Here is a 24,603-nt window from a genome sequence, read left to right as displayed (position 1 = left end):
GATATGTTTACAGTTCTGGTGATACGTACTCTGACTCTGGTGATAGGCATTATGACCCTGGTGATAGGTATTGAGACCCTGGTGATGGGTATACTGACTTTGGTTACGGATGTACAGACCCTGGTGATGAGCACACAGACTCTGGTGATACGTACTCTGACCTTGGTGATAGGTATGGAGACACTGGTGATGGGTATACTGACCCTGGTTATGGGTGTACATACCCTAGTGATGGGTATACTGACCCTGGTTATGGGACTCTGGTGATACGCACTCTGAACCTGGTGATAGAAATGAAGACCCTGGTGAAGGGTAAACTGACCTTTGTTATGAATATAGAGACCATGATGATGGGCACACAGACCCTAGTACTACGAACACTGACCCTACTAAAAGGTATAATGACCCAGGTGATATGTTTACAGTTCTGGCGATACGTACTCTGTCCCTGGTGATAGGTATGGAGACCCTGGTGATGGGTATACCGGCCCTGGTTATGGGTGTACAGACTCTGGTGATGGGCACACAGATTCTGGTGATACGTACTCTGACCCTGGTGATAGGTATTGAGACCTTGGTGATGGGTATACTGACTTTGGCTACGGATGTACAGACTCTGGTGATGAGCACACAGACTTTAGTGATACGTACTCTGACCCTGGTGATATGTATGGAGACCCTGGTGATGGGTATACTGACCCTGGTTATGGGTGTACATACCCTGGTGATGGGTATACTGACCCTGGTTATGGGACTCTGGTGATACGCACTCTGAACCTGGTTATAGATATGAAGACCCTGGTGATGGGTATACTGACGCTGGTTATAGGTGTACAGACCCGGGTGATTGGTATACTGACCCTGGTGATCGGTGTACAGACCCCGTTGTTGGGCACACAAACACTAGTGATGGATATAATGACCCTGGTGATAGGTATGGAGACCCTGGTGATGGGTAAACTGACCCTGGTTATGGGTGTACAGAACCTGGTGATAGGCACAGAGACTCTGGTGATACGTACTCTGTCCCTGGTGATATGTATGGAGACCCTGGTGATGGGTATACTGACCCTGGTTATGGGCGTACAGACCCTGGTGATGGGCACACAGACTCTGGTGATACGTACACTGACCCTGGTGATAGCTATGGAGACCCTGATGATGGGTATACTAACCCTGGTCATGAGTGTAAAGACTCTGGTGACTGACACACAGACTCTGGTGATACGTACATTGACCCTGGAGACCCTGGTGATGGGTATACTGACCCTGGTCATGGGCGTACAGACCCTGGTGATGGGCACACAAACTCTGGTGATACGTTCACTGACCCTGGTGATAGCTATGGAGACCCTGATGATGGGTATACTAACCCTGGTCATGAGTGTACAGACTCTGGTGATGGGCACACAGACTCTGGTGATACGTACTCTGAACCTGGTGATAGATATAAAGACCCTCTTGATGGTTATACTGACCCTTGTTATGGGTGTACAGACCCGGGTGATTGGTATACTGACCCTGGTGATGGGTGTACAGACCCCGTTGTTGGGCACACAAACACTAGTGATGGATATAATGACCCTGGTGATAGGTATGGAGACCCTGGTGATGGGTATACTGACCCTGGTTATGGGTGTACAGAACCTGGTGATAGGCACAGAGACTCTGGTGATACGTACTCTGTCCCTGGTGATAGGTATGGAGACCCTGGTGATGGGTATACTGACCCTGGTTAAGGGCGTACAGACCCTGGTGATGGGCACACAGACTCTGGTGATACGTACACTGACCCTGGTGATAGCTATGGAGACCCTGATGATGGGTATACTGACCCTGGTCATGAGTGTACAGACTCTGGTGACTGACACACAGACTCTGGTGATACGTACATTGACCCTGGAGACCCTGGTGATGGGTATACTGACCCTGGTCATGGGCGTACAGACCCTGGTGATGGGCACACAAACTCTGGTGATACATACAGTGACCCTGGTGATAGCTATGGAGACCCTGATGATGGGTATACTAACCCTGGTCATGAGTGTACAGACTCTGGTGACTGACACACAGACTCTGGTGATACGTACATTGACCCTGGAGACCCTGGTGATGGGTATACTGACACTGGTCATGGGTGTACAGACCCTGGTGATAGGCACACAGACTCTGGTGATACGTACCCTGACCCTGGTGATAGGTATGGAGACCCTGGTGATGGGTATACTGACCCTGGTTATGGGTGTACATTCCCTGGTGATGGGTATACTGACCCTGGTTATGGGACTCTGGTGATACGCACTCTGAACCTGGCGATAGATATAAAGACCCTGGTGATGGGTATACTGACCCTGGTTGTGGTTGTACAGACCCGGGTGATTGGTATACTGACCCTGGTGATGGGTGTACAGACCCCTTTGTTGGGCACACAAACACTAGTGATGGATATAATGACCCTGATGATAGGTATGGAGACCCTAGTGATGGGTATACTGGCCCTGGTTATGGGTATACAGACCCTGGTGATAGGCACAGAGACTCTGGTGATACGTACTCTGTCCCTGGTGATAGGTATGGAGACCCTGGTGATGGGTACACTGACCCTGGTTATGGGCGTACAGACCCTAGTGATGGGCACACAAACTCTGGTGATACGTTCACTGACCCTGGTGATAGCTATGGAGACCCTGATGATGGGTATACTAACCCTGGTCATGAGTGTACAGACTCTGGTGACTGACACACAGACTCTGGTGATACGTACATTGACCCTGGAGACCCTGGTGATGGGTATACTGGCCCTGGTTTTGGGTAAACAGACAATGGTGATGGGCACACAAACTCTTGTGATACGTACTCTGACCCTGGTGATAGGTATGAAGACCCTGGTGATGGGTATACTGACCCTGGTTATGGGTGTACAGACTCTGGTGATGGGCACACAGACTCTGGTGATACGTACTCTGACCCTGGAGACCATGGTGATGGGTATACTGACCCTGGTTATGTGTATACAGACCCTGGTGATAGGTCATGGGTAGATCTACAAGGGGTCAGTGACCTGTTCACCCCAAATCCCCCCCCCCAACAAAATAGGTCCTGAGTATAAAAAAGGAAAATAGATTTCTCCTTTTTTCCCCTCCTAGTCTTGGATTTTTTTATTTATTTTGGACTAAGGTGTTTGTAGAACCTGGTGAAAGGAACAATGCACGAGATAATATTGGTTTACATAAAGTCTTTATACTAGCATACATGTATGTAATGAAACCATGATATTTTGTTCAGGCACCTAGCATCGTAGCAAAGTGGGTTGAGGGCAGACTCATCCAATCTTGCCTTGAAAAAAACCCCAACTCAAAAATACTTTTTAAATAATTGAAAATCCTAATCCGTGGGGGTAGGGGGCTAAGTGTACCTTTAACTTCAATTTCACAGTTTATTTCCTCTCTTTCATTTCAAATTTTACATGGTCCCAAAAACATTGGTGGGTGCAACTGTATGTTCATTTACTTTTTTATAAGTAAATTCGAAAAATATTTGCTGCGAGAAAACGTGTGCTGGAGGGGGGGCAGTCCCGTCCCCCTGTCCCTGCCCCCATTCCAACCCCCCCCCTCCGATGCTAAGTGCCTGTTGTTTTCCTGTAACATTGATTTTGATTGTTCTCTCAATTATTTATTTAATTTGTTGGTGTAAAATCTAATGTACATAACATTTTTATCACTTCTGATCAGATTTTTCATATAAAAATCGCATTTTTAAATTGCACATATATCAGTTCGAAGTTCCTCCAAATAGTTTTCGAATTTCCTCCCAATCGTTTACCGATTCCGATGGAAAGTTGGTTCACGCATGCGCACATCCTGGTTATAGTGCCTGGTTATAGGATATAAAAAGTACCCTATTCTATACCTCCCTGTGACAATCTCTCACCAGAGGGCGCGTTCCGCAAGCTTCACTAACAGGTAAATATTACATCACAAATTACACATTAAGGCCAAAAAAAAATTATTATAGTTATATATTTTAGTTTTTTATCAATGAAAACACATTTTTGCACAAATCTATTAATGTAATGGTATAATACCGCCACCCAATCCTATCGCTCACCCAAAATAAATAAGTGGCCTAATAAAAGATTCAATGCATTCTAAATGGAAACAAAAATGAAAAGCTATATGATACAACTAAAGTAAAACCTAATTAAACAAGGGAACTCTCTCTCTCTCTCTCTCTCTCTCTCTCTCTCTCTCTCTCTCTCTCTCTCTCTCTCTCTCTCTCTCTCCAGCTTCCCTCTGTTGTACATTAATGTTTAACAATATTTATCAATATTTTTAGACAGTATTGAGTCCACTGGAATAACAGCTTCTGCAGATGGTGCTTACCAGAGAAGAGGATCAGGAAGATGTTACAATAGTCTGTCAGGTAAATATTAACAAATGTCGATGTATTACATAAAGTTTAGTGTTATTTTTAATTCCTTTGTAATAAGACACAACATTTTATTAGAACTGACTGCTCTGCATGTACATAATGTACTGTACCCTACAGTGATCAGTTGGTCTGTCAATCTGTCCATTTATGAATCTTTGTTTGGGGCGGAACAAATCATGCTTTTCCATAAAGGCCAAACATATTTTTTTTTATCTTGTTTATGATTCAGAAAGTATATTTTTTGGCAGATCAATATATATAGATTATTACATGGCAATTTTTATATCGCATCCTATATTAGCCCGAGGTCGCTGTATATCATCTCTGATAAACTTCTATGGAATTTTTTGCGCCAGCTGTTTGTATACCAAGTTGACATTAATTGACGTACTATTTGACGTCATACTCGGAGATCGAAGTTGAAGGACGCATACCGAACTCTACATCATAATAGCCGATAATTAACGGAAAGGGTTGTGATATAACATCCGAAGATTGCCGGAGAGGGGTGTGATATAAATCTTATATCACACCCCTAGGGTTTATATCACACCCCTAGGCGAATTTACTGTTTATATCGCACAGGGCGGAAAAGGGTATATTTTCTATAAGTATACGATATATTAATAATGATTATACATGCAGACTTATTAATGCTGTTTGAATATTACAGGCACTGCAACTCTAATTGGTAAAAGGACTGGCAAAATTGTGGGTTTCTCTGCTCGATACAAAAGATGCAGAAAATGTGATGTGACGAAGGCGAAGCACAGAACCCCCAACAAGCATGCATGTAAGAAAAATTGGACTGGCACCGCGAAATCTATGGAACCTGACATGATTGTAGAAATACTTAAGGATGTCAAAGACAAGAATAATCCTGTTGTTACACTGATTGGAGATGACGATTGCACAGCTTTCAACAGAGCAAGATGTGAAGTTAGTTCTTGCATTGAAAAGTTAAGTGACAAAAATCATGTGAAAAAGAATATTTCCAACAAACTCTATAAAGTAAAATCAAAACACAAAGAGCTTTCTGTTAAAACGATTACGGCCATAATGAAGAGTTTCAGCTACATGCTAGCACAGTGCAAGGAAGACACGGACAAAATAGAAAAATCTATAGACTCTGTTGTTCTTCACCAGTTTGGTGACCATGTAAAATGTGGCGAATGGTGTAACATGAAGGAAAACCCAACTGCTAGACACAAGAATCTTCCATGGGGAGCAGATCTACAGAATGAAAAACTGAAAACTGATTTATTGACATTGTTCAGAGATCTTGATCCCAGCAAGCTAAGCAGACTAGACTCTAGCAACTGCAACGGAAGCTTTAACAATACGTTAAGATCTAAGGCTCCAAAAGACAAGCACTACAGTGAGAGTGGAAGCTTGGCATATAGACTTTCTGCAGCTGTTTGCCAAAAGAATGAAGGCTATAGCTATGTAGCAAAGGTATTTAAACTTTGAGTGGAGCATTCTCTTTTTTTTGGACAAAAATCAATGATGATATACATGTAATTATGAAATAATTTTCATTTTCTTGTTTTAATAATTGAGTGCTATCTTTTAGGTTCATGAGAAGCTTGGACTTAGTCCTGGGACAGCAACAACCTCCCTAGCCTCCATCAGAGACAGAGATGTTCATCGCAAAAGAGAAGTTTCAAAAACAAAAGAATTCAAGGTATTTATAAAAATAATATAGATGAATTTCATACAAATTTTCTTTAAGCTTACACAGCAAAAAAACCCTCAAAATATACCATAATTATAGTATTAAACTTCATATAGGCATAGATGTATATGTACGTATGCATGCATGATCAAACCTTTTCATTAGTAAAGATATATAGAAATTGTTTATACATGTAATTAAAATCTATTCATTTGTTACTTTACAAGATGACAATTAGATTGGTTTCTTTTTGCACAGTTGCAACGTCAAAAACTAAAGAGTGAAAGGAGTGGAGAAACTAGGAGCCAAGAAGTCAGAGAGGGTGACAGCTACTCATCAAATCTTTTAGGTGATTTTACTTAGTAATTCTATAAGAGTATATCTATTTTTGATTGATCATTTAGATATTTAGCCAAAAGTATGATCTTATTACCGGTATATACCACTATGTAATTAAGGTTTAAGGGAAGGTGAGGAAAACATTAGAGTTGCCAAGTTTGTCCTGTGACTTTCAAATTTTGGGTGCAGATTCCAATCTGACTCATACTTTATACACAATGTGTATTTGGTGGGCAGTATAATTTGAACAAAGTTTCTAGTTCAAATGTGATGGTGATAGTAGTCTTATGTGTAAGTTCCTTATCTACTATATAATTATATCAGTGATACAATTATAATACATTTATTGTAGGAGACACACCTGACCCAGATATGGAAGTTATTCCTGGACCATCAGGTGTTTGTAACGCCAAAACAATTGTATACTATGATCTGGAGACAACAGGATTGAGTATGTCTACATTTGTACATTAATTTATATAGTTATTAGCTCACCTGAGCTGAAAGCTCAAGTGAGCTATTATGATCACATTTTGTCTGTCGTCCGTCTGTCTGTCTCTCCGTCCGTCTGTCTGTAAACTTTTCACATTTTCAACATCTTCTCAAGAACCACTGGGCCAATTTCAACCAAGCTTAGCACAAAGCATCCTTAGCCTAAGGGGATTCTAAGTTGTGAAAATTAAGGACCACGCCCTTTTGCAAAGGGAGATAATTAGGAATTTATGAAAATTTTCGAGAAATTTTCAAAAATCTTCTTCTCATGAACCATAAGACCAGGAAAGCTGAAACTTGTGTGGAAGCATCCTCAGGTAGTGTAGATACAAAATTGTGAAAATCATGACCCCCGGGAGTAGGGTGGGGCCACAATGGGGGGTCGAAGTTTAACATATGAATATATAGAGTATATCTTTAAAAATCTTCTTCTTAGAAACTAATCAGCCAGGAAAGCTGACACTTGTGTGGAAGCATCCTCAGGTAGTGTATATTCAAAATTGTGAAAATCATGACCCCCGAGGGTAGGGTGGGGGCCACAATGGGGGGTCGAAATTTTACATAGGAATATATAGAGTAAATCTTTAAAAATCTTCTTCTCAGAAACTAATCAGCTAGGAAAGCTGACACTTGTGTGGAAGCATCCTCAGGTAGTGTAGATTCGAAGTTGTGAAAATCATGGCCCCCGGGGGTAGGGTGGGGCCATAATGGGGGGTCGAAATTTTACATAGGAATATATAGAGTAAATCTTTAAAAATCTTCTTCTCAGAAACTAATCAGCCAGGAAAGCTGACACTTGTGTGGAAGCATCCTCAGGTGTGTAGATTCGAAGTTGTGAAAATCATGGCCCCCGGGGGTAGGGTGGAGCCATAATGGGGGATCGAAGTTTTACATAGGAATATATAGAGTAAATCTTTAAAAATCTTCTTCTCAGAAACTAATCAGCTAGGAAAGCTGACACTTGTGTGGAAACATCCTCAGGTAGTGTAAATTCAAAGTATTTATTATGTATTATTGTACATTGTCCAGATAGTTTGTATTATGACTCCATTAAGCTGATTTTATCATACCTATTGTTTCTCAGGTGAGCGATGTGGCCCATGGGCCTCTTGTTATATTTACCATGATTTTATGTTTCTTAACTATATTGAACAAAGTTTTTACGTATACTTCTGTTACTCTTAAAGATAATATAGAAGCTATAGAAAAATCCAAAATGATAAATGTGAACCATTCAATCAATCAATCTGTCAATTTACAAATTATGTTCATTTGTTATTTTGTTTGATTTAGAGTTTTGCTGTTAAATGTTAGTTTGCATGATGTTTCCTTTTTGATACAATATTATCTTGTTTTTATTTTTACCAATAGCAGGTCAACATCAGGAATTCTAGGATTTCTACAATCACATCACACAGCCGACAGCTCTTTTCTTTGTAGTTCATCATTTATTTGCTGGTATATTTCTGATCAATCATAGAAATGTTTTATAGCTCGATTAAACATCAGATTCTAATAATCAGACTTCAAGCATAATATATAAGAAATTTATCACATTTTTAGCTCAAAATCAATGGATATCACTCATGCAATAAATTTTTGATATTACAATGTGTATAAATTCTTATGCCACTTGATGTCAGAAACAAACATTACATAGTCCGATGATAGACATACGCTATAAAAAAGTAACAAATAATACCATTGAAAAAATAATCTTTAAGCATTTAATGCCATTTCATAATTTTCTCTCATAAATTAATAGAATACATTTGAAAATGAAATGTTTGTTTGGTAAGCTTGAAACTTAAATTTTTTTTTTCATGCATAAAGTTGTTGACATACCAGTATTGTAGTAAATGTGTTATGTGGCTTACAACAATGATATTTGTTGAACAGATCAAGGTTAAACAAAAGATGTGGAAAAACATGATAAAAAGATCTCTCATGATTTGCGATGGCATATGAATTTTATCCAACTCGCTGTGTTTTCTATCCTCTTGCCAATACTAAGGGATAGAAACACAAGAAAAGAAATGAATAGCAATGTCGAAAAGTTCACTGGAATGTGAACTTGGTTGGTCACGTGACCAAAGGAAGGACTTCTCAGAAGATCTGATTATGTACCATTGCAACAAAGTTCATATCCCAGTGAACTTTTTAATATTGCTAATTATTACTTATATTAATTTACTTTTGAGAAAGTAAAATCATTCTGAATTATAAACATAATTGGATCCTGTTTTTATGTTTTTGGATGTATGGGTAACCATTTCTCATTCCTTTTCTTCTCTTATAGGTAGAGAAAGCTCGATCTATTATTCAAATTTCGGCAGTCTGTGAAGACCAAAAATTCAACAAATATGTCACACCAAGCCAGGAAATTTCAGAAGAGGCCAGTAGAGTGACTGGAATGACGTTTGATGCCTCAACCAATGAGCTGCTCCATAACAATGTAGCTGTGTCACACAATCATCCACTACAAGTTCTTTTGGACTTTATTCAATTTGTTATGTTACTAGGGAAAAGCTGTGTATTAGTGGCACACAATAACAAATGTTTTGATTCTATTGTACTGTATAATCAGCTGAAATATTATAAATTAATATGGAACCACTTTTGTAAATATGTAGTGGGGTTTTGTGATACCTTGCCTTTTTTTAAAGTTGTGTATCCTGGTTTTGATTGTTATAAGCAAGAATATCTTGCTCAGAAAGTGTTGAATGAGTCTTATTCAGCTCATAATTCATTAGCTGATTCTGAAATGCTTCAGACCCTTGTGAAAAGTAGTGGGAAAGTTGATGTTTTACTCGCTGATTTTTTTTATAGTACAGTTCAAGTGACTAGTCATGGTGTTCAACCATCTGTAGAATCCATAGAGTATTTACAGAAGCAAAATGTCATTTCAAAAGCAACTTTGAAAAAGATCAAATGTTCGTCACTATCATACAACCATTTGAAACTTGCATTTGAAAGAAAAGGTTTTGATGGTGTGTTTTTCTTGTTTAGTGAAAAGACAAGTGATGGTAAAGCTAGAGTAAGCAGCAATTATAAAGTTGCAAAGAAGGTTGCTGAATTTTTTTCAAGTTTGCAATAAATATATATCATCATGTTGTATTTGTTAAAACATTTTGTGTTATTACATTTTATGGATATCAATCTTGTAATATATCTGCATGTGTATTACATTAATTAAACTGTTGTCACTGTTATATCATCTCAATTCTGCCTTACTAACATGTTGTGTTTCAATGCAATCCAACCACACTATAAATAAAATTTTTTAAATGATTCGATCATTATTCTCCTACTGATTGTAAATTTTATCCATTATAAGCAATATTAGCTCTCTGCATGGGAAAAAAATCCATACACAAGATTTGGAAAAAATGGCCTCTTTAACTATGAATTGGGTTTTGAGACACCCCTCTTCATATTTCAAGAGGGAAACACCTTTTTTTCTTTTTTTCAATTTTTGATAGAGGAAAATGATTTGAATGTAAGATACATATCATTGAATTTCCATCCTCCAAAGTTTGAAAAATATCACAAGAATGGCTAAAGATGACCATTCATTTTTACCTTTATATTAATTGGATTTTGAGATGCTCCTTCTTTGTATTTTCAAGGGAAACACATTTTCTTCATCAGTTTTGAAAGAGGGAGAAATGTTCTATGTTCATATGAAGCATTGAATCTTCCATTTTATAATATTTAGCTTAGCATAAAACGTAAGTTCTGCAAAAGATGACCATTTTCACATATATATTGGGTTTTAAGACGCCCCCTCTTTATTTTTTTTTTAGGGAAACACCACATTTTCTTCATCAATTTTGAAAGAGGAAGAATTGATGTGTGTTATATATGCAGCATTGAATTTTCCATCTTCTAAAGTTTAGCATAGCGTAAAAAGTCTTTCAAAAGATGACCATTTTCACCTATATATTGGGTTTTGAGATGCTCCCTCTTCATTTTTTTAGGGAAACACCTCATTGCCTTCATCAATTTTGAAAAAAGAAAAAATGATGTGTGTTATATATGCAGCATTGAATCTTCCATCTTCTAAAGTTTAGCCTAGCATAAAACGTTCTGCAAAAGATGACCATTTTCACCTATATATTGGGTTTTTGAGACGCCCCCTCTTCATTTTTTTAGGGAAACACCACATTATCTTCATCAATTTTGAAAGAGGAAGAATTGATGTGTGTTATATATGTAGCATTGAATATTCCACCCTCTAAAGTTTAGCAAAGCGTAAAAAGTCTTACAAAAGGTGACCATTTTCACCTATATATTGGGTTTTGAGACGTTCCCACTTAACATTTTCAAGGGAAACACCCCGCATTTTATATTTATTTTCAAAGACGGAAGTAAAAGTGTTCATATTGTATCAATTGTTCGATTTTCTACCCTCTAGAATTTTTTCTACATCAAAAGAAAGATACCAAATTTCCATTTTCCCTATATAATGCATACAATTTTCAACAAAATGAATACATATTTTGAGACTCCCCCTATTCACTACAATAAGGGAAACATGGTAATTTTTTTACATCACTTAATTGAAAGTGTGATTTAAAGTATCTACCATAGAAATCAGCAAATTCCACCCTACAGTATTTTAATTATTCAACTAGAATGGGCCTCGTTAAATTAAAATTGTACAATAGTTAAATTTCAGCAGAGAATACATCCGTTGTACTCATTCTATTTACTAGTTATCATATCAATTATCTTTTTAATTAAAAGTTTAAGAGATTGATTTAAACTTCATGACGTTCTTGTTTTTGTTGTGAATTTAAGAAACTATAACACTATTTGGAAAATGAAAATATCACCATTGGCCATTACACATGTACTTACCCTATCATCCGTTTTGTTGTCTCGCTTGCGGACATCCAGTTGTGCAAAGGAACACACATCCCCCACTCCGACAACATCTACCGTAAAGTTACGGGAAAAATTTACTATCTCCATCGATTTGTGACCCAGGGAAAATCAGAGTACTATAGGGGTAACAAGGGGACTGAGGAGCTCCTCAAATAAGTACGCCTTCAATAATGATAAAATAGTTCATTGGAAGCTTAGACTATAAACCCATTGATACATGAATTTTATCTATAGAGGAAAATTAACCATATATTATGAAATGACTTGCTGTACATTTGTATTTACTCATTTTAAAATACAAAGAAAACAGAAATTTCCTCATATATTGTTGGAAGTTGTTGATGATTGTTTTATTAATCTGTATATAGGGCAAAACAATGTTTTTTTGTCAATTCATATTAGTGAATTCAAGTTTAAAAGTGCATAAGCTGTAAGCAAGCTAAAGAATAATAACAATGACAGGTCTACATTTATAAATGAATTCAGTCAAAAACAATTACAAGTATGATTTAAAACACCTGTTAATTCGCCATTACACATCAAATAGAAAATTATGCACAAATTAAATCTGTTTGAATGTAAAGGAACAATACTAATAATAAAACAAATTATTTCTTCAAACTAATAACATCAAATTAGATTCATAGATGAAAGTTGCAGATAAGAAAACATTTCGAAAATTTAATCCAAATCTGAGGAATTTTCGTTGGGTTCTATATATCATAATCTTAATAAGATCTCATGGGTATTAAAATGCCCTAAAATGAGAGCGTTACGTAGGTTCATATGACTTACAACTTTGTATTGGAAAAATATGGAGAATTCAGCGCGGACTTTGGATGTGTGGGCGTTGCCGGACCAGTCGGGGGGCATGTAGTGAACATGGGCCAAGATAATCCTCATCAGAATTTCATGGCAGTACACTAAATGCTGATTAAAATCGGAAAACTGAAAGAATATTGAGACAAATTTTTATTAATATCATTTGGTCACGTCATGCCTTATCAATAAAATACATGTCTGATAATTTAAATAGAAATTCATAATACTTGTAGTCTTTATGTAGAGAAGTATATAATTAAGTTTTACACTACACTAGTTCTTAATTTTGAATCGAAATCAAAGTTTTACTAGAAATAAATGTACATGCATATAATTATGTCAATTTAAATTAAATTATAACAATCATATATTATAGGGCAGCATTGATCTTTACTGGAAAAACTTATTGTGCAGTTGACAATGTTACTTTTCATTTTGTTAATAACCTGGATCTAAATTAAATCTGCATTACCTCATCTGGTGTAAAGTGTTTATATGCTGTCTTAATCAAACCTACAAAATTGGACATACCAGAGCTTAAATACAATCCAATTTCAGCGATAACACATCATAGATATCAAAATACTTTATGAATAATGAAAACATTAAAAATGAGTTAAAAAACGATGTGCACTGTGCTAACCAGCAACTGTCATGGTGGTCAGCATGTGCTCCACAGCCAGCACATCCTCATCAATCACAGTCAGTACAACCAGCACAGCCAGCACAGAACCAGCAAAGAATGTCACATTCCTGTAAGATAAGGTATGCATAAAATAGCTCAACAATCCTGTAAGATAAAGCACACTTTAATAATACTGTCAAATGAAACACTGCCAGAATGTACTATTCATGTAAGATACAGCACGCTTAATCAAAGAGAACACCATTCCTGTATTTCTAACTAAAGATAAAATATGCTTACTCATTTATTCTTCAGAAAACAGCGTAAAATCCTGATGTTTTTATATTAATGTTATATTGATTTGAAAACCCTCTAGGTAATTTTAATCATAAAGAATATATTCAATTATAGCAAATGAATGCAAACTTACTTGGCTAATATAACTATGAGCTGTAAAGTAAAGATATCGGCTAACCGATACCCTCTATTCAGCCTTTAAAAAATCAAGAAACATGAAATTACATGTATGTTGTATATCATGAAATATATGATCGTTTTTAAAGGAGACTTTAAAACTCTCTGAGATAAATTATTCTTACCTTCCGTCAAATTCATGATCGAGCTTGTTATTATGCCGTAAATAAAGTCTCGCATAATTTGACCTATAATAGAACTTGGATAAAAAAGATGACTTAATAAAATACCATTTGAATACAATCATGTTTAAGAGCAAACATTGATCACTTACATAAGGGTCAAATTTTGTGGCGGCTTGGCAATCAACATTTTTTTAAACAATGATTTAAGAAATGAATTAAATAATTTTCTATTGATAGACGTATCAAAGAAAAAACTGACCGGAAACTTCACCAATGCCCGTAGCGCATTGATGAAAAAGTTAAATATTAATTGATTGAATTAGTAAAGAAAAAAAATTGAAATGTCCATTCTTAAATTTCACGTGGCTCTAAAATGTTAACACTTTTCTATATGTTTACACAGATTGGCTCTTTATCTAAAAGAGATTAATATAGTATAAAAATGGTCACGACCATCCAGCCAATGAACATAGAATAAACATACTATCCTCTTGATTCTAACATTGAAGGTTCTCTTTTACATGTAAGTGTCTGAAAAGTAAATTAGGCCAATTCAATTTCAAAAACTATAATTTTTTTTAACTTACTTTCTGTTTAAATTGACATTCTATCTATTCTATTCAAAATCCTCCAATGCAACTGTGATTACACAGGTTTCTTTCTTTTACTGATATTGATCTTATCAAAATTTTACAATTCATGTTAAAGTTTGAAAAAATCTGAAGAAGAAAACTGGATTAAAAAGAGGAAGAGTCAATTTCATTTTTTTCAATTTGTTTTCTATTGTATAAACATGTGTAAAACACTTTTTGGTCTTAAATATGCACTGTATTTTTTTAAACTGTATAAAAGTAATCAGTTACGCTCGCATATCTAAAGAAGGAATTAAGGATCTGCCACAAGTCAGAGAAAAACGTTACACATTATATATCTTTACTTCGCAGAAGCCTTCTTGGTTGTACGGTTGTTACAAGTACCGTACATAAATCAAAGACACATCATTTTTGGTTTTTATGCAAACAATAACTTTAACATATCTTGTGAAAATCTCACGGAATAATAAATATAAGATCTCTCATGCTTTACGATGGTATATGATTTTCATTCAACGAGTTGTGTGTTTTCATGTTTGTCAAATCAGTCTACAATCTGATAAAAAAAATTAATTTATTTTTTTAACAAATTAATTGTGTGTTTTCATGTTTGTCAAATCAGTCTACAATCGGAGTCTCATTACATAAGCTATACATAACCAATAAACTCATGGTACCCATTTAAACATTTTAACAAAGAAGAACCAAAGTGTTATTTAGTTATAAATATATAATATAATTTAAGTAAAACTTCTCCGCTCTTAAAAATACTGCCAACAACAAAGCTAAGTTTTTTGCCAATTAAAGATAACATAACAACAGATCATGTTCCATAAATGTCATTTATTGAAAAAATGACGTTGAAAATAAAACATTATACATAAAAATATTGGAAGGCCACTCTTAACAACATATACTAAAATAATAGAAAAGATTGTTTACATATCATAACTCACAATATGACAATTCTAACAAGGAGAGGCCTCCAAAACCAAAGCTATAATACAAAAGGCAAAAAGGGTGGCCAAAAATATATGCCATGCCATGACAAATTATTAAAGAAAGTATAATGGTGGTAAAAATGTAGCTGGGGTGGAGGAGGGTAGAGCTAAAATTACAGCCGCCACTATCGAGAAAACAAAAGAATAATGAAGATGCTAAGCTGTGATTGGCTACAATTGGAAAAACTGGGGCCCCACACAGGGCACTTGTTTTACATACATCTATACATAATTGGGGCCTCCAGTGGGATGTACAACAAATAGCAATCAAACTTCGAACTTTACATAAAACAATTTATTACCACAAATTTAATTTCATGTAGTAATTTTGTCCCTTTTATTTTACAAATGCATAATTTCATTGCTTTTATCAAACATAATATCTGTGCACAAAAGACGTCTCAAATCAGAATATTTTACAGATTAAGAATATGGTAACATTTTCAAATCATCTATAAAAAGTTTATACTATTTGTACAGTGATTATATGTAGGGCAGTGAGGAACAAAATGAACGAATCTACTAATACTTAAAGATGATATATGGAACCTTGATCAGTAGGAAAACCCAAAAGGCAAAATACATTTAAACAGACGGTGACCCCAAAGTCAAACCTACCATTAAAAATTAACATAAATACGTTATATAATTAGCAGAGAAAAACAATTTTTGTCAAGGATTTACTGTAAACACACATCCTCACAATGTCATGGCATATTGATTATATACATGTACACTGGTTTAAGATATATGGATATCAATGAAGTGCAAGGTATGAAACTAGTTTTAGGTATGTTACTGGTTTAAACTATCAAAAGATACAAGTCTGATGTAAATGTGGCAATATAAGTCTGATGCATATGTATATTATCAGTAACTTAAGAAATGTTACTATGTACATGTAACCAAGATATGTAACATGTCTGAGGGATGTACAAGTAGCTTGTCCAAGGTATGTCCAAGGTATGTAATTAGTTTAAGATATAAATCTGCAAAGCCTATACACTCTTAAGTTAATACAACAACTAGAAACCAGAGCATCGTAAAGTATTATACAGCGACAAAACAACTGCGGCAGTATACCTGCTTTTGAACAAACTGGCCTAAAGGCAACGCTGCCTCAGGAATTGTGACCCTGTGCGTGTCATTTTTAGAGTTGGCAAACAGGATGTCATAGTTCACACACTGTAACAGGAAGGTTGAGAAACTCACCACGAAGATAAATAGTCTGCACAAAGAGACCCCCTCCGCCCCCCCCCCCCCCAAAAAAAAAATCAAATGAGTGAACTTACAAGGAAAACTAAATTTTAATAGTATTGAATTCTAGTGTAATATACGTGTGCCATATATGACCTTTTAATAGTTAACCTCTCGTGATCTTGTCGGTCAAATTTTTCACATCATCATATCATCGCTTAAAGTTGAGGGGTTTATGTCTTGTGTAAGTAGGATTAAATATGTATGATGCAAAGAAGCTTGACATCTGTTCGAACACATTTATATAATATGTTTTACGGTGCTAACGTTCTGGCGAGCGCTATTTTTAGTTTTATTTAGGTATCAACGAACGTTAAAGAATTTTTGAGAGAGTATTGCTCTACAATAAGTATGCCAAAGTACTAATTCTAATGGTTATGATACATACAGCGCAACCCTCTACCCAGAGAGAGAGAGAGAGAGAGAGAGAGAGAGAGAGAGAGAGAGAGAGAGAGAGAGAGAGAGAGAGAGAGAGAGAGAGAGAGAGAGCCCGGTTCCTGTTTGTTGGTGTGTAATTTCCAACTTTTAAAGATGGTCTGACTATATGCAATATCTACATAATATTTTAACTGTTTATTTTATTTTTTCATTTTATTCCTTTTTATTTAGTTCAAAATGCCCTATTGTTTATTTCCTCCCTACTCATATACTTACCTGCCTAATGTACATGCATGCACAATTAGCTTAAAAATGGATCGATATGACAGTAAAGTATGGCTCTTGCTAGTATATATGTAACATTAAAAGTTTAAAATCAACGACTTTTAAACTTATCTATAACAAAATAAGTTTGAAAATCTTTGATTTTAAACTTTTAATGTAACATATATACATAAAATATCTATATTAAAAAAATAAAAACAAATCATATGTCAATGAGGCAGGTACTGTATCGCAGTCTATACTGAAATAGCCAGTACACTCATTACAGATGTTTGATCCACCTCTAAATTTATCGCGGGAAATATAGCGCGAGTGCACTGTGACGTCATCTATGACTTTGTTCGTCTTTGTTTACGTTTCTCGACTCAAAAGACCCTTTTAATAATATATGCAGACATGTGGATAAAGCACGAGTTGTTCTGTGAAGCGTCAAAGTTTTATATTTTTGCAAAATATGCTTTAAAAAAAATCGAAAATATGAAAGTTTTACCCAACTTAACCAATAATAAAAATAAACTGAATAAAATCATTTTATGATACACTGGTTTTTTTTTTACTTCCTTTACGAGTGACAAGCATTTCCTGTTTACCGTAACCTTGTTTACATTAGCAACAAGTATGGCGACCCGCGAAAACTTGAAGAAAACAAACATAAGTGTATTACGTAACATAGCATCTGATCTGGGTATAAATTCAAAGAAAAAGAAGAAAGATGATTTAATATGCGACATATTATCCAGTCAAGCACCAGAAGTATCATTAACTCCTGTTGTTCAGTCGATATCTGCCGCTGATGGTGCTGGAGCCGGAGCTGTAGTGCAGTTCAAGGAAAACATGCCCCCTTTTAATGCTGTTCATTATGAACCGATATCACACAATACTCAACTTCCGAAGGTATCGTTCACTTCCGTCTATGAATTCATGATCACAAGAAGAAGACAGGGGGATCAAAGTATCCAAAATTTCAAGGGCCTCGATAAGTCCGTGAAACATTTTGACGCTGGCGATGTCCAGGATATATGTTTAGCCCAAGTAAGTTTATATTTTCATACATCAAAAACAATCTCCCAAGCCCCAAAACTTCCATAAACTGTATATATACACGTATTCACCACACTGATTTGGCAAGCAACAAAAATATTTTTTTTAATATCAGACCAAGGTGGTAAAGAATTGCTAATATATATTTTACATATAAATATATATAGTGATTACAAGCAAGTTTTAAAATGACATCAAAACATAATCCTGTCGTCCGTCATTTTCTCTCCCCCCCCCCCAAAAAAAAAAAAAAAAATAATTATTTTATTTTTTACACTGACAGTATTATCTAATTATTCTTAACAAATTTCAGATTGATGGTTCAACAGTGTACATAAGAGCATACTGTTTAGCCTCCATGAAAAAACAGCGTTATCAAGTTTTTTTGTGCATTACTCATGCTGAAGGCAAAAACAGAGTGGACTTCGCCTATTGCCAATGCCCCATAGGGTAACTTTTTTTGTTTAGTTTATCTCTTAAAAATAGCTAGCATTGTGAAACTTGATACATACTTCATACATACTTGAGGATTTACTATTTTTGTGAAGTGAATTTTGTTCTCTGCATACTGTTTAAAAACATAGTTATTGTTGTTGAATAGCATTTTTTATTTTAATAGCTATATAGCTCATCAAAATTGCTTGTCTCTGGCACTTCACTTTAAGCCTGTTTTACTTTCTACAGATTAGCTCAAGCATGCAGTCATATTGGCGGTCTCCTTTTTTCTATATCCAATGTGCAATCCTCAGCAAAAGCGTTGGTGCAAACGGACCAGAGCTGCACATCGTCACTTTGCCAGTGGAATGTTCCACGAACAATGAACCAGAAGCCAATGCCTATTAGCACCCTGAACCTGTCAAGGCCGAAGGTAGTGGCAAGCAGTGAAACCGATGTCAATGTAGCTATGTTGTCATCACCATCACATGGTTCAGCAATGGCAAGGTTCGACCCAAGACATTCTGAGGACAGACACCACAGCCTCACATGGTCACTGGATCAACTAAGGAAGCTTAAAGCTAGTTTTCCCCTTACAGGTTTATTTGAAAACTTGCTTACATTTAAAAGCAATTTCTCTTTTAAAGAAAACAAATTCATTTGTAAGTGCAATGTCTCTCTGAAATGAAACAGATTCTTTAAATTTATTGTTAACTTGTGAATTCCAATCAATATATGCACAAATTTAATTGCTGCCTTTAATTGCTGTCTAGGAATGGCTCATCTCTGGAACATCCCAGACACTGGTGTCCCAAGTGTAGTGGAGAATGAAGTGGAGGTGACTACAGCTGTACACCCACTACATCTGAAAATGGAAATGATGGTGTTTTCAGATGGGAACTGTAAGTTGAAAGTGTGTTCAATCATATATAACAAAGACCTAAACATAGATTAATTGCATGACCAAATAAAAAAGATAAAGCACACAAGTGTACAAATGTGACATATATTTTGAGTTTATGAAAATCAATAATACATGTACAAGCATTGCACAGTATATTTTTCTCATTTAAACTACGGAATCTGTATAATACAACACAAAATATTTCTTGTTGCTTGTATTAAAAAATACTTTTAATACAACCCTGTCTTTTCTCCCTTCCAACAATTGTAAGCTATAAACAATACAATAATATAAACAATCTATATTTCAAAAAATGCATTTAATGCAAACAAGCATGTATTCTTAAAAAGCTCGATAAGAACATTTTTTGTAATTTGTCAGTGCCACCACCTATGAAAGACCAGGAGTTAGTGAGCTATATAGAGAAACACACAAGAGCACAGAGACTTAGTGACCTCTGGAAAAAGCTTCATCTCGGAAGGATTACTAGTTCCATATTTGGTGATGTTCTTCAATCAGGAGACAAACCAACATCCCTTATCCAACAGATTTTATATGGATCGAATCTAGACAAGTAATTAAATTTTCCTCACTGTCCAAGTAGCACAATACAACAGAATACTGACACTGTTTATTTTAAAAATAGAACAAAAAACTTAGTGAATGTTGATATTAGAAACTAATTTCTATGATTTTAGGTACTCGAAGCTACCTCTGGCAGTCCAGTGGGGAGTTGACCACGAGATGGATGCTAAGGAAGACTACCTACAGATCAGAAGAGCTATTCAAATGGAAACTGATGTACAAGAGTCTGGTCTTACTTTATGTTCAACCCATTCTTTTCTAGGGGCTTCCAGTGATGGAAGAGTGGTTGATAATGAAAGCACTGGGCTGCTAGAAATTAAATGTCCCTACTCCATCTCAGGACAAAATGTAACATTGTTGGGAATATCAGACATTATGTCAATGAACTCAAAACAGTTTTGTCTCGAAGTTGGTGAATTGGGTCCTACATTGAAAAAATCGCATAAGTACTATGCACAGGTTCAAGGTGAGATGGCCATCATCGGACTCCCCTGGGTGGACTTTGTAGTATGGACAGCGGCAAAGTCAGACAACATTTTCATTGAAAGGATTTACTTCAATGAACAATATGTTACAAATATGCTACCAAAATTAGTAGAATTTTACATGAGGCATATTTATCCACTACTAGTATTGTGAAAAAAACTGTTGCTCATATGTATGATGTGGCCCGTAAGCTTCTTGTTTATCCAATGTTTTAGGATCAGTGCCTGACTATTAACGACATTTTTGAAAATAAAAGTGTCTGAAAATTGTTATCTATTTATTTTTCTATAGAAAACTACTTCATTTATTTGTGGAATTAACCTTACTTTTTTTTAAACAGCAAAAGGATAGCTCTGATTCAGTTTTTGTGTAATCTGGAATAATTCTAGGAATAATCATGCAAAAGTAATTAATTTCCCATTTAAATAATTTATCTTACCCGAAGAATTATTTGATTCATCTGTCGAAAGTTTCTTTCCATCAACAAGTGGATAATCCAAGTTGGTCAGCCAACAACAGACTTGAAAAATCTTTGTGATGAAGTGGACCATAGTAAGAGGAATCGTTCCTTCCAAGATGTGATAATTCTTCACTCGCCCAATGCTCCTCTCAACATGAATACGAAGTTGGGCAATCTCTTGGGTCTTAAAAACTTCATCAGTGGAAAACTGGCCCGAAGTGCCTAAAGAATGTTAAATTAAAAAAAACAGCTTAATTCAACAATTGTTATTTGCAATGTTAATTGTTTTGATCTGTAAACATTTTACTGTTGGACATTTATATAAACTAATCTCATATTTTGCTGTTTAAAGCCCCTCCAATCTAATGGATCTATTACACTTCTCAACCATTTAATCAACTAAGTAAAGCTTCTACTGCCCACTGATTAAGGTACCTTACTACACCTAGACATATACTTTTCAAGACACTACGTCACAAGATGGGAATTTAAATGTTTTGTTAAACTATTTGCATCAATCAGTTTGGTTGAATAGCATCATAGCTCAGTGGTTAAGTATTGGGCTTGTGAATCGCAGATCATGAGTTCGAATCCACCTGGGGCATTTGTTCACATTGACTGAATTAAATTTTTATCCAAAATTGCACATTTTTTCACCTATTTGACACATATATCTCTTATCCATCATGCTATCTATCATAATCAAGTAATTTTCTACGGATTTGAGAAACTATTAGGTTAAGTGAGCCACCTTAAAGTTTTTTATCTTAATATACCTCTAAATAGTGGAATGTTTAAGAAACATTGTCTTTTTTCAAGTAAGTCAGCTATTGTGAAACCTTTGTCGGCCATTACGCTGTCATTTGGCTCAAGTAATTCTAAAAGGCAACATTCCTCTGTTAACTGACGGTCTGAAGTTTTTCCAGGCCATGCATCTGACACAAAAGTAATGACCCCAGAAGGACTGATGCCAACCAGAAATTTAACAGTGGTGTGATGTTTGTAGCTAGAAAAGGTCAGGCTTTGGTTAATCAGGCTACTTGATGATTGTATGAAAAGTTCTGTACAGTCTATGATCACTCTGGTTGATGGATATTTGGCTTTAAAGGATTCTGGCATGGTTCTCATGATAATATCTTTGCTAGGAAATGGGTTTAAAAATTTAAGCTCTGCATGAATTAAACTTATCCAGGTAGAAAAATACATAGAGAATGAGGCACTGCTGATCTGAAATCTCTCTGATATGTCTTGCACGTACAGTCCAACTTTCAGACGCATGAGGACAGCAAAGAGTTGGTCGATCGGGCGTAAACATGATGGAGACATCCTAAGCCGGTCTGAACTCGATGTCTGCCCTTCCCCCCTCCAATATGTCATCCTAGAGCACTTGCTGGAAAGGTAGCTGTAATCAATGGAAATATTTTAGAAGTGAAATCAAATTGATTTAATTTTGCACAGTACTTTTAGATACTAAATCAAAGATAAAAAAATTACTTGTACAGCCACAGGAAGATGGCAAAAGAGGGTAGGCCTGTATAAAAGCGTGTCATGGCGTCATCATCTCTAATGCGTTCAGCACCCCATTTATGTTTCCGCAGCTCCTCCTGAAGTCTTCTAACTTCTTTTTTGAGATGTCTTTTTTCAATAAGAAGGGGGTCTTCTTCACACTGCACACCTATAAAAAAATTATTATCAGTAACAACCATTGTAAATCTATCATTTTTTTACTGTATATAAATTAAGATTTTTCTATCATGGTCATTTAAAATCTCTATCTATATTTGTAATTCATAAATCGTTTTGCAAATCAATTAATCTATTATAATAAATCTATTTAATATAATGATATCATTTGAAAATTTGCCAAGTGTGATGTAATAGTCAGCAAAAAGGAAATCCATTTTTTCAATAATTTTATTGTATTTTTCATGAAATCTTATTCATGATTTACCTGAATCACAAGTCATTATGGGGAAATCAACATCATCTGTTATTTCATGATAAGCACAAGGTACTGCTGCGGCTATATCTTGATCATGGTCCCCCGAATCATCAATCTTGCAGTAGGAGCCATGGACAAGCACAGAAAATTCCAAATGGGCTTTCTCTCTCTCCATATTAACCTTCTCTGAGCAAAGTCTTTCCTGGTATAAAAAATTTATAGTGCAAAATATCAATATATTACACATAAAAGTCATCCAGATATGTTCATAATTTAATAACTTTATGCATTCTATTATATTTGCAGAATATTTACGATATCGTCATTATTACAGGCATATATTCTATCCTGATCAGTATTTAATACCGTTACATTGCAATGCTGCCACTACAGGCCTATTTATATAAATATGGGGGATTATATGTTCATAAACATCATTAATTCATTGATACCCTGATCGTTTCTCGGTCAAGTCGTCTCTGTTCTCTATCAAAATCATCTTCTGTCCGCTTCTTTTTGTAGGAAAATAAAGTCGGGGCATAGTTTTCGTCGCCCGGGTCGTCTCCGTGCCATCCCTCAACAAAATGATCAGAGCAGATCCAAGAGTGTTCATTTGGCGTCCACTTATCTCTGTTCACGGCATTAGTCCATGCTCTTCTTTTCCTTTTGTCTTTAGGGAAACGAAAGAAACTGACCCCCTTTGCCCGTGCTTCGCTGTTACACACGTTCCGACACTTGTAGACACAGCAACACTTAACCATTTCCGTATATGCGTAAAGCGTATATGAGTCTCTAATGACGCTATCCACTCGGAAGCGTTTGTGCGCATGTGCGAGTAACTGTCCCGCAGTTACGTTAAAAGACCTTATACGGAGGTATGGAAGCATGTAACAAATCTTTAGAGTCTCAAAGCATATGCGGTACTCAAAATGTGTCTTCAAACTTTAAGTCACCGTAAATTACGAGTTAAAAGTCAGCCATTTTTGGCATAGCACCACGGGTGAAAACATTAGAGAGCATAATGGGACGTAGACAAACAATTTTGTTTGATGAACTGTAGGTTTAGCTCGTTCTTTTTCCCGCGCACACTGGTTCTAAGAGCTCGCTTCACTCGCCGCTATAATACTTGTGTATTTAAGTTTCCATATTCCATGCAAAAACTTTTTTTTCAAATAATGTTCTCCATGAAAAGAATTAAAATGATTAAAATTTTCTACGAGAAAGTGACAAAGTGTAACTGACTTTCACTTGATGAATTACTTGCTGGTCATACAACAAACGTTTATTAAATTGTTTGAAAAACATCTTGATTATGTCACATATTTTCATATAAAATTTCAGTTGATAGTATTAGGTGAATAAG

The 24,603-nt window shown here is 35.7% G+C and overlaps 3 protein-coding genes and 1 pseudogene across 3 annotated transcripts; 2 read left to right on the top strand and 2 right to left on the bottom strand.

The window, feature by feature from the left end:
- LOC136272253 (autophagy-related protein 9A-like) overlaps positions 1-24,603 on the bottom strand; it is a 161,812-nt pseudogene that overhangs the window by 44,752 nt on the left and 92,457 nt on the right.
- Positions 4,304-10,236, top strand: LOC136272393 (uncharacterized). The gene is made up of 7 exons (XM_066073885.1): positions 4,304-4,422; positions 5,105-5,886; positions 6,005-6,115; positions 6,365-6,455; positions 6,798-6,896; positions 8,309-8,395; positions 9,237-10,236. The coding sequence occupies exons 2-6, from the start codon at positions 5,257-5,259 to the stop codon at positions 8,329-8,331; spliced, it is 954 nt and encodes a 317-aa protein (XP_065929957.1). The 5' UTR covers positions 4,304-4,422; positions 5,105-5,256; the 3' UTR covers positions 8,332-8,395; positions 9,237-10,236.
- LOC136272045 (uncharacterized) lies at positions 17,792-21,108 on the top strand. The gene is made up of 5 exons (XM_066072800.1): positions 17,792-18,419; positions 18,742-18,878; positions 19,113-19,462; positions 19,637-20,341; positions 20,466-21,108. Exons 1-4 carry the CDS (start codon positions 18,006-18,008, stop codon positions 19,816-19,818), a joined length of 1,083 nt encoding a protein of 360 aa, XP_065928872.1. The 5' UTR covers positions 17,792-18,005; the 3' UTR covers positions 19,819-20,341; positions 20,466-21,108.
- Positions 19,523-23,199, bottom strand: LOC136272204 (uncharacterized). Its single transcript, XM_066073420.1, has 6 exons — positions 23,163-23,199; positions 22,793-22,973; positions 22,075-22,700; positions 21,278-21,520; positions 20,223-20,333; positions 19,523-19,728 (listed from the first exon to the last, which is right to left on the bottom strand). The coding sequence occupies exons 1-5, from the start codon at positions 23,197-23,199 to the stop codon at positions 20,305-20,307; spliced, it is 1,116 nt and encodes a 371-aa protein (XP_065929492.1). The 3' UTR covers positions 19,523-19,728; positions 20,223-20,304.

This window comes from Magallana gigas, chromosome 10 (assembly GCF_963853765.1).
Source record: "Magallana gigas chromosome 10, xbMagGiga1.1, whole genome shotgun sequence".
Taxonomy (NCBI): Eukaryota; Metazoa; Mollusca; class Bivalvia; order Ostreida; family Ostreidae; genus Magallana; species Magallana gigas.
The sequence above is the reverse complement of the archived record's forward strand: the minus strand, read 5'-3'. Positions and strand labels throughout refer to the sequence as shown.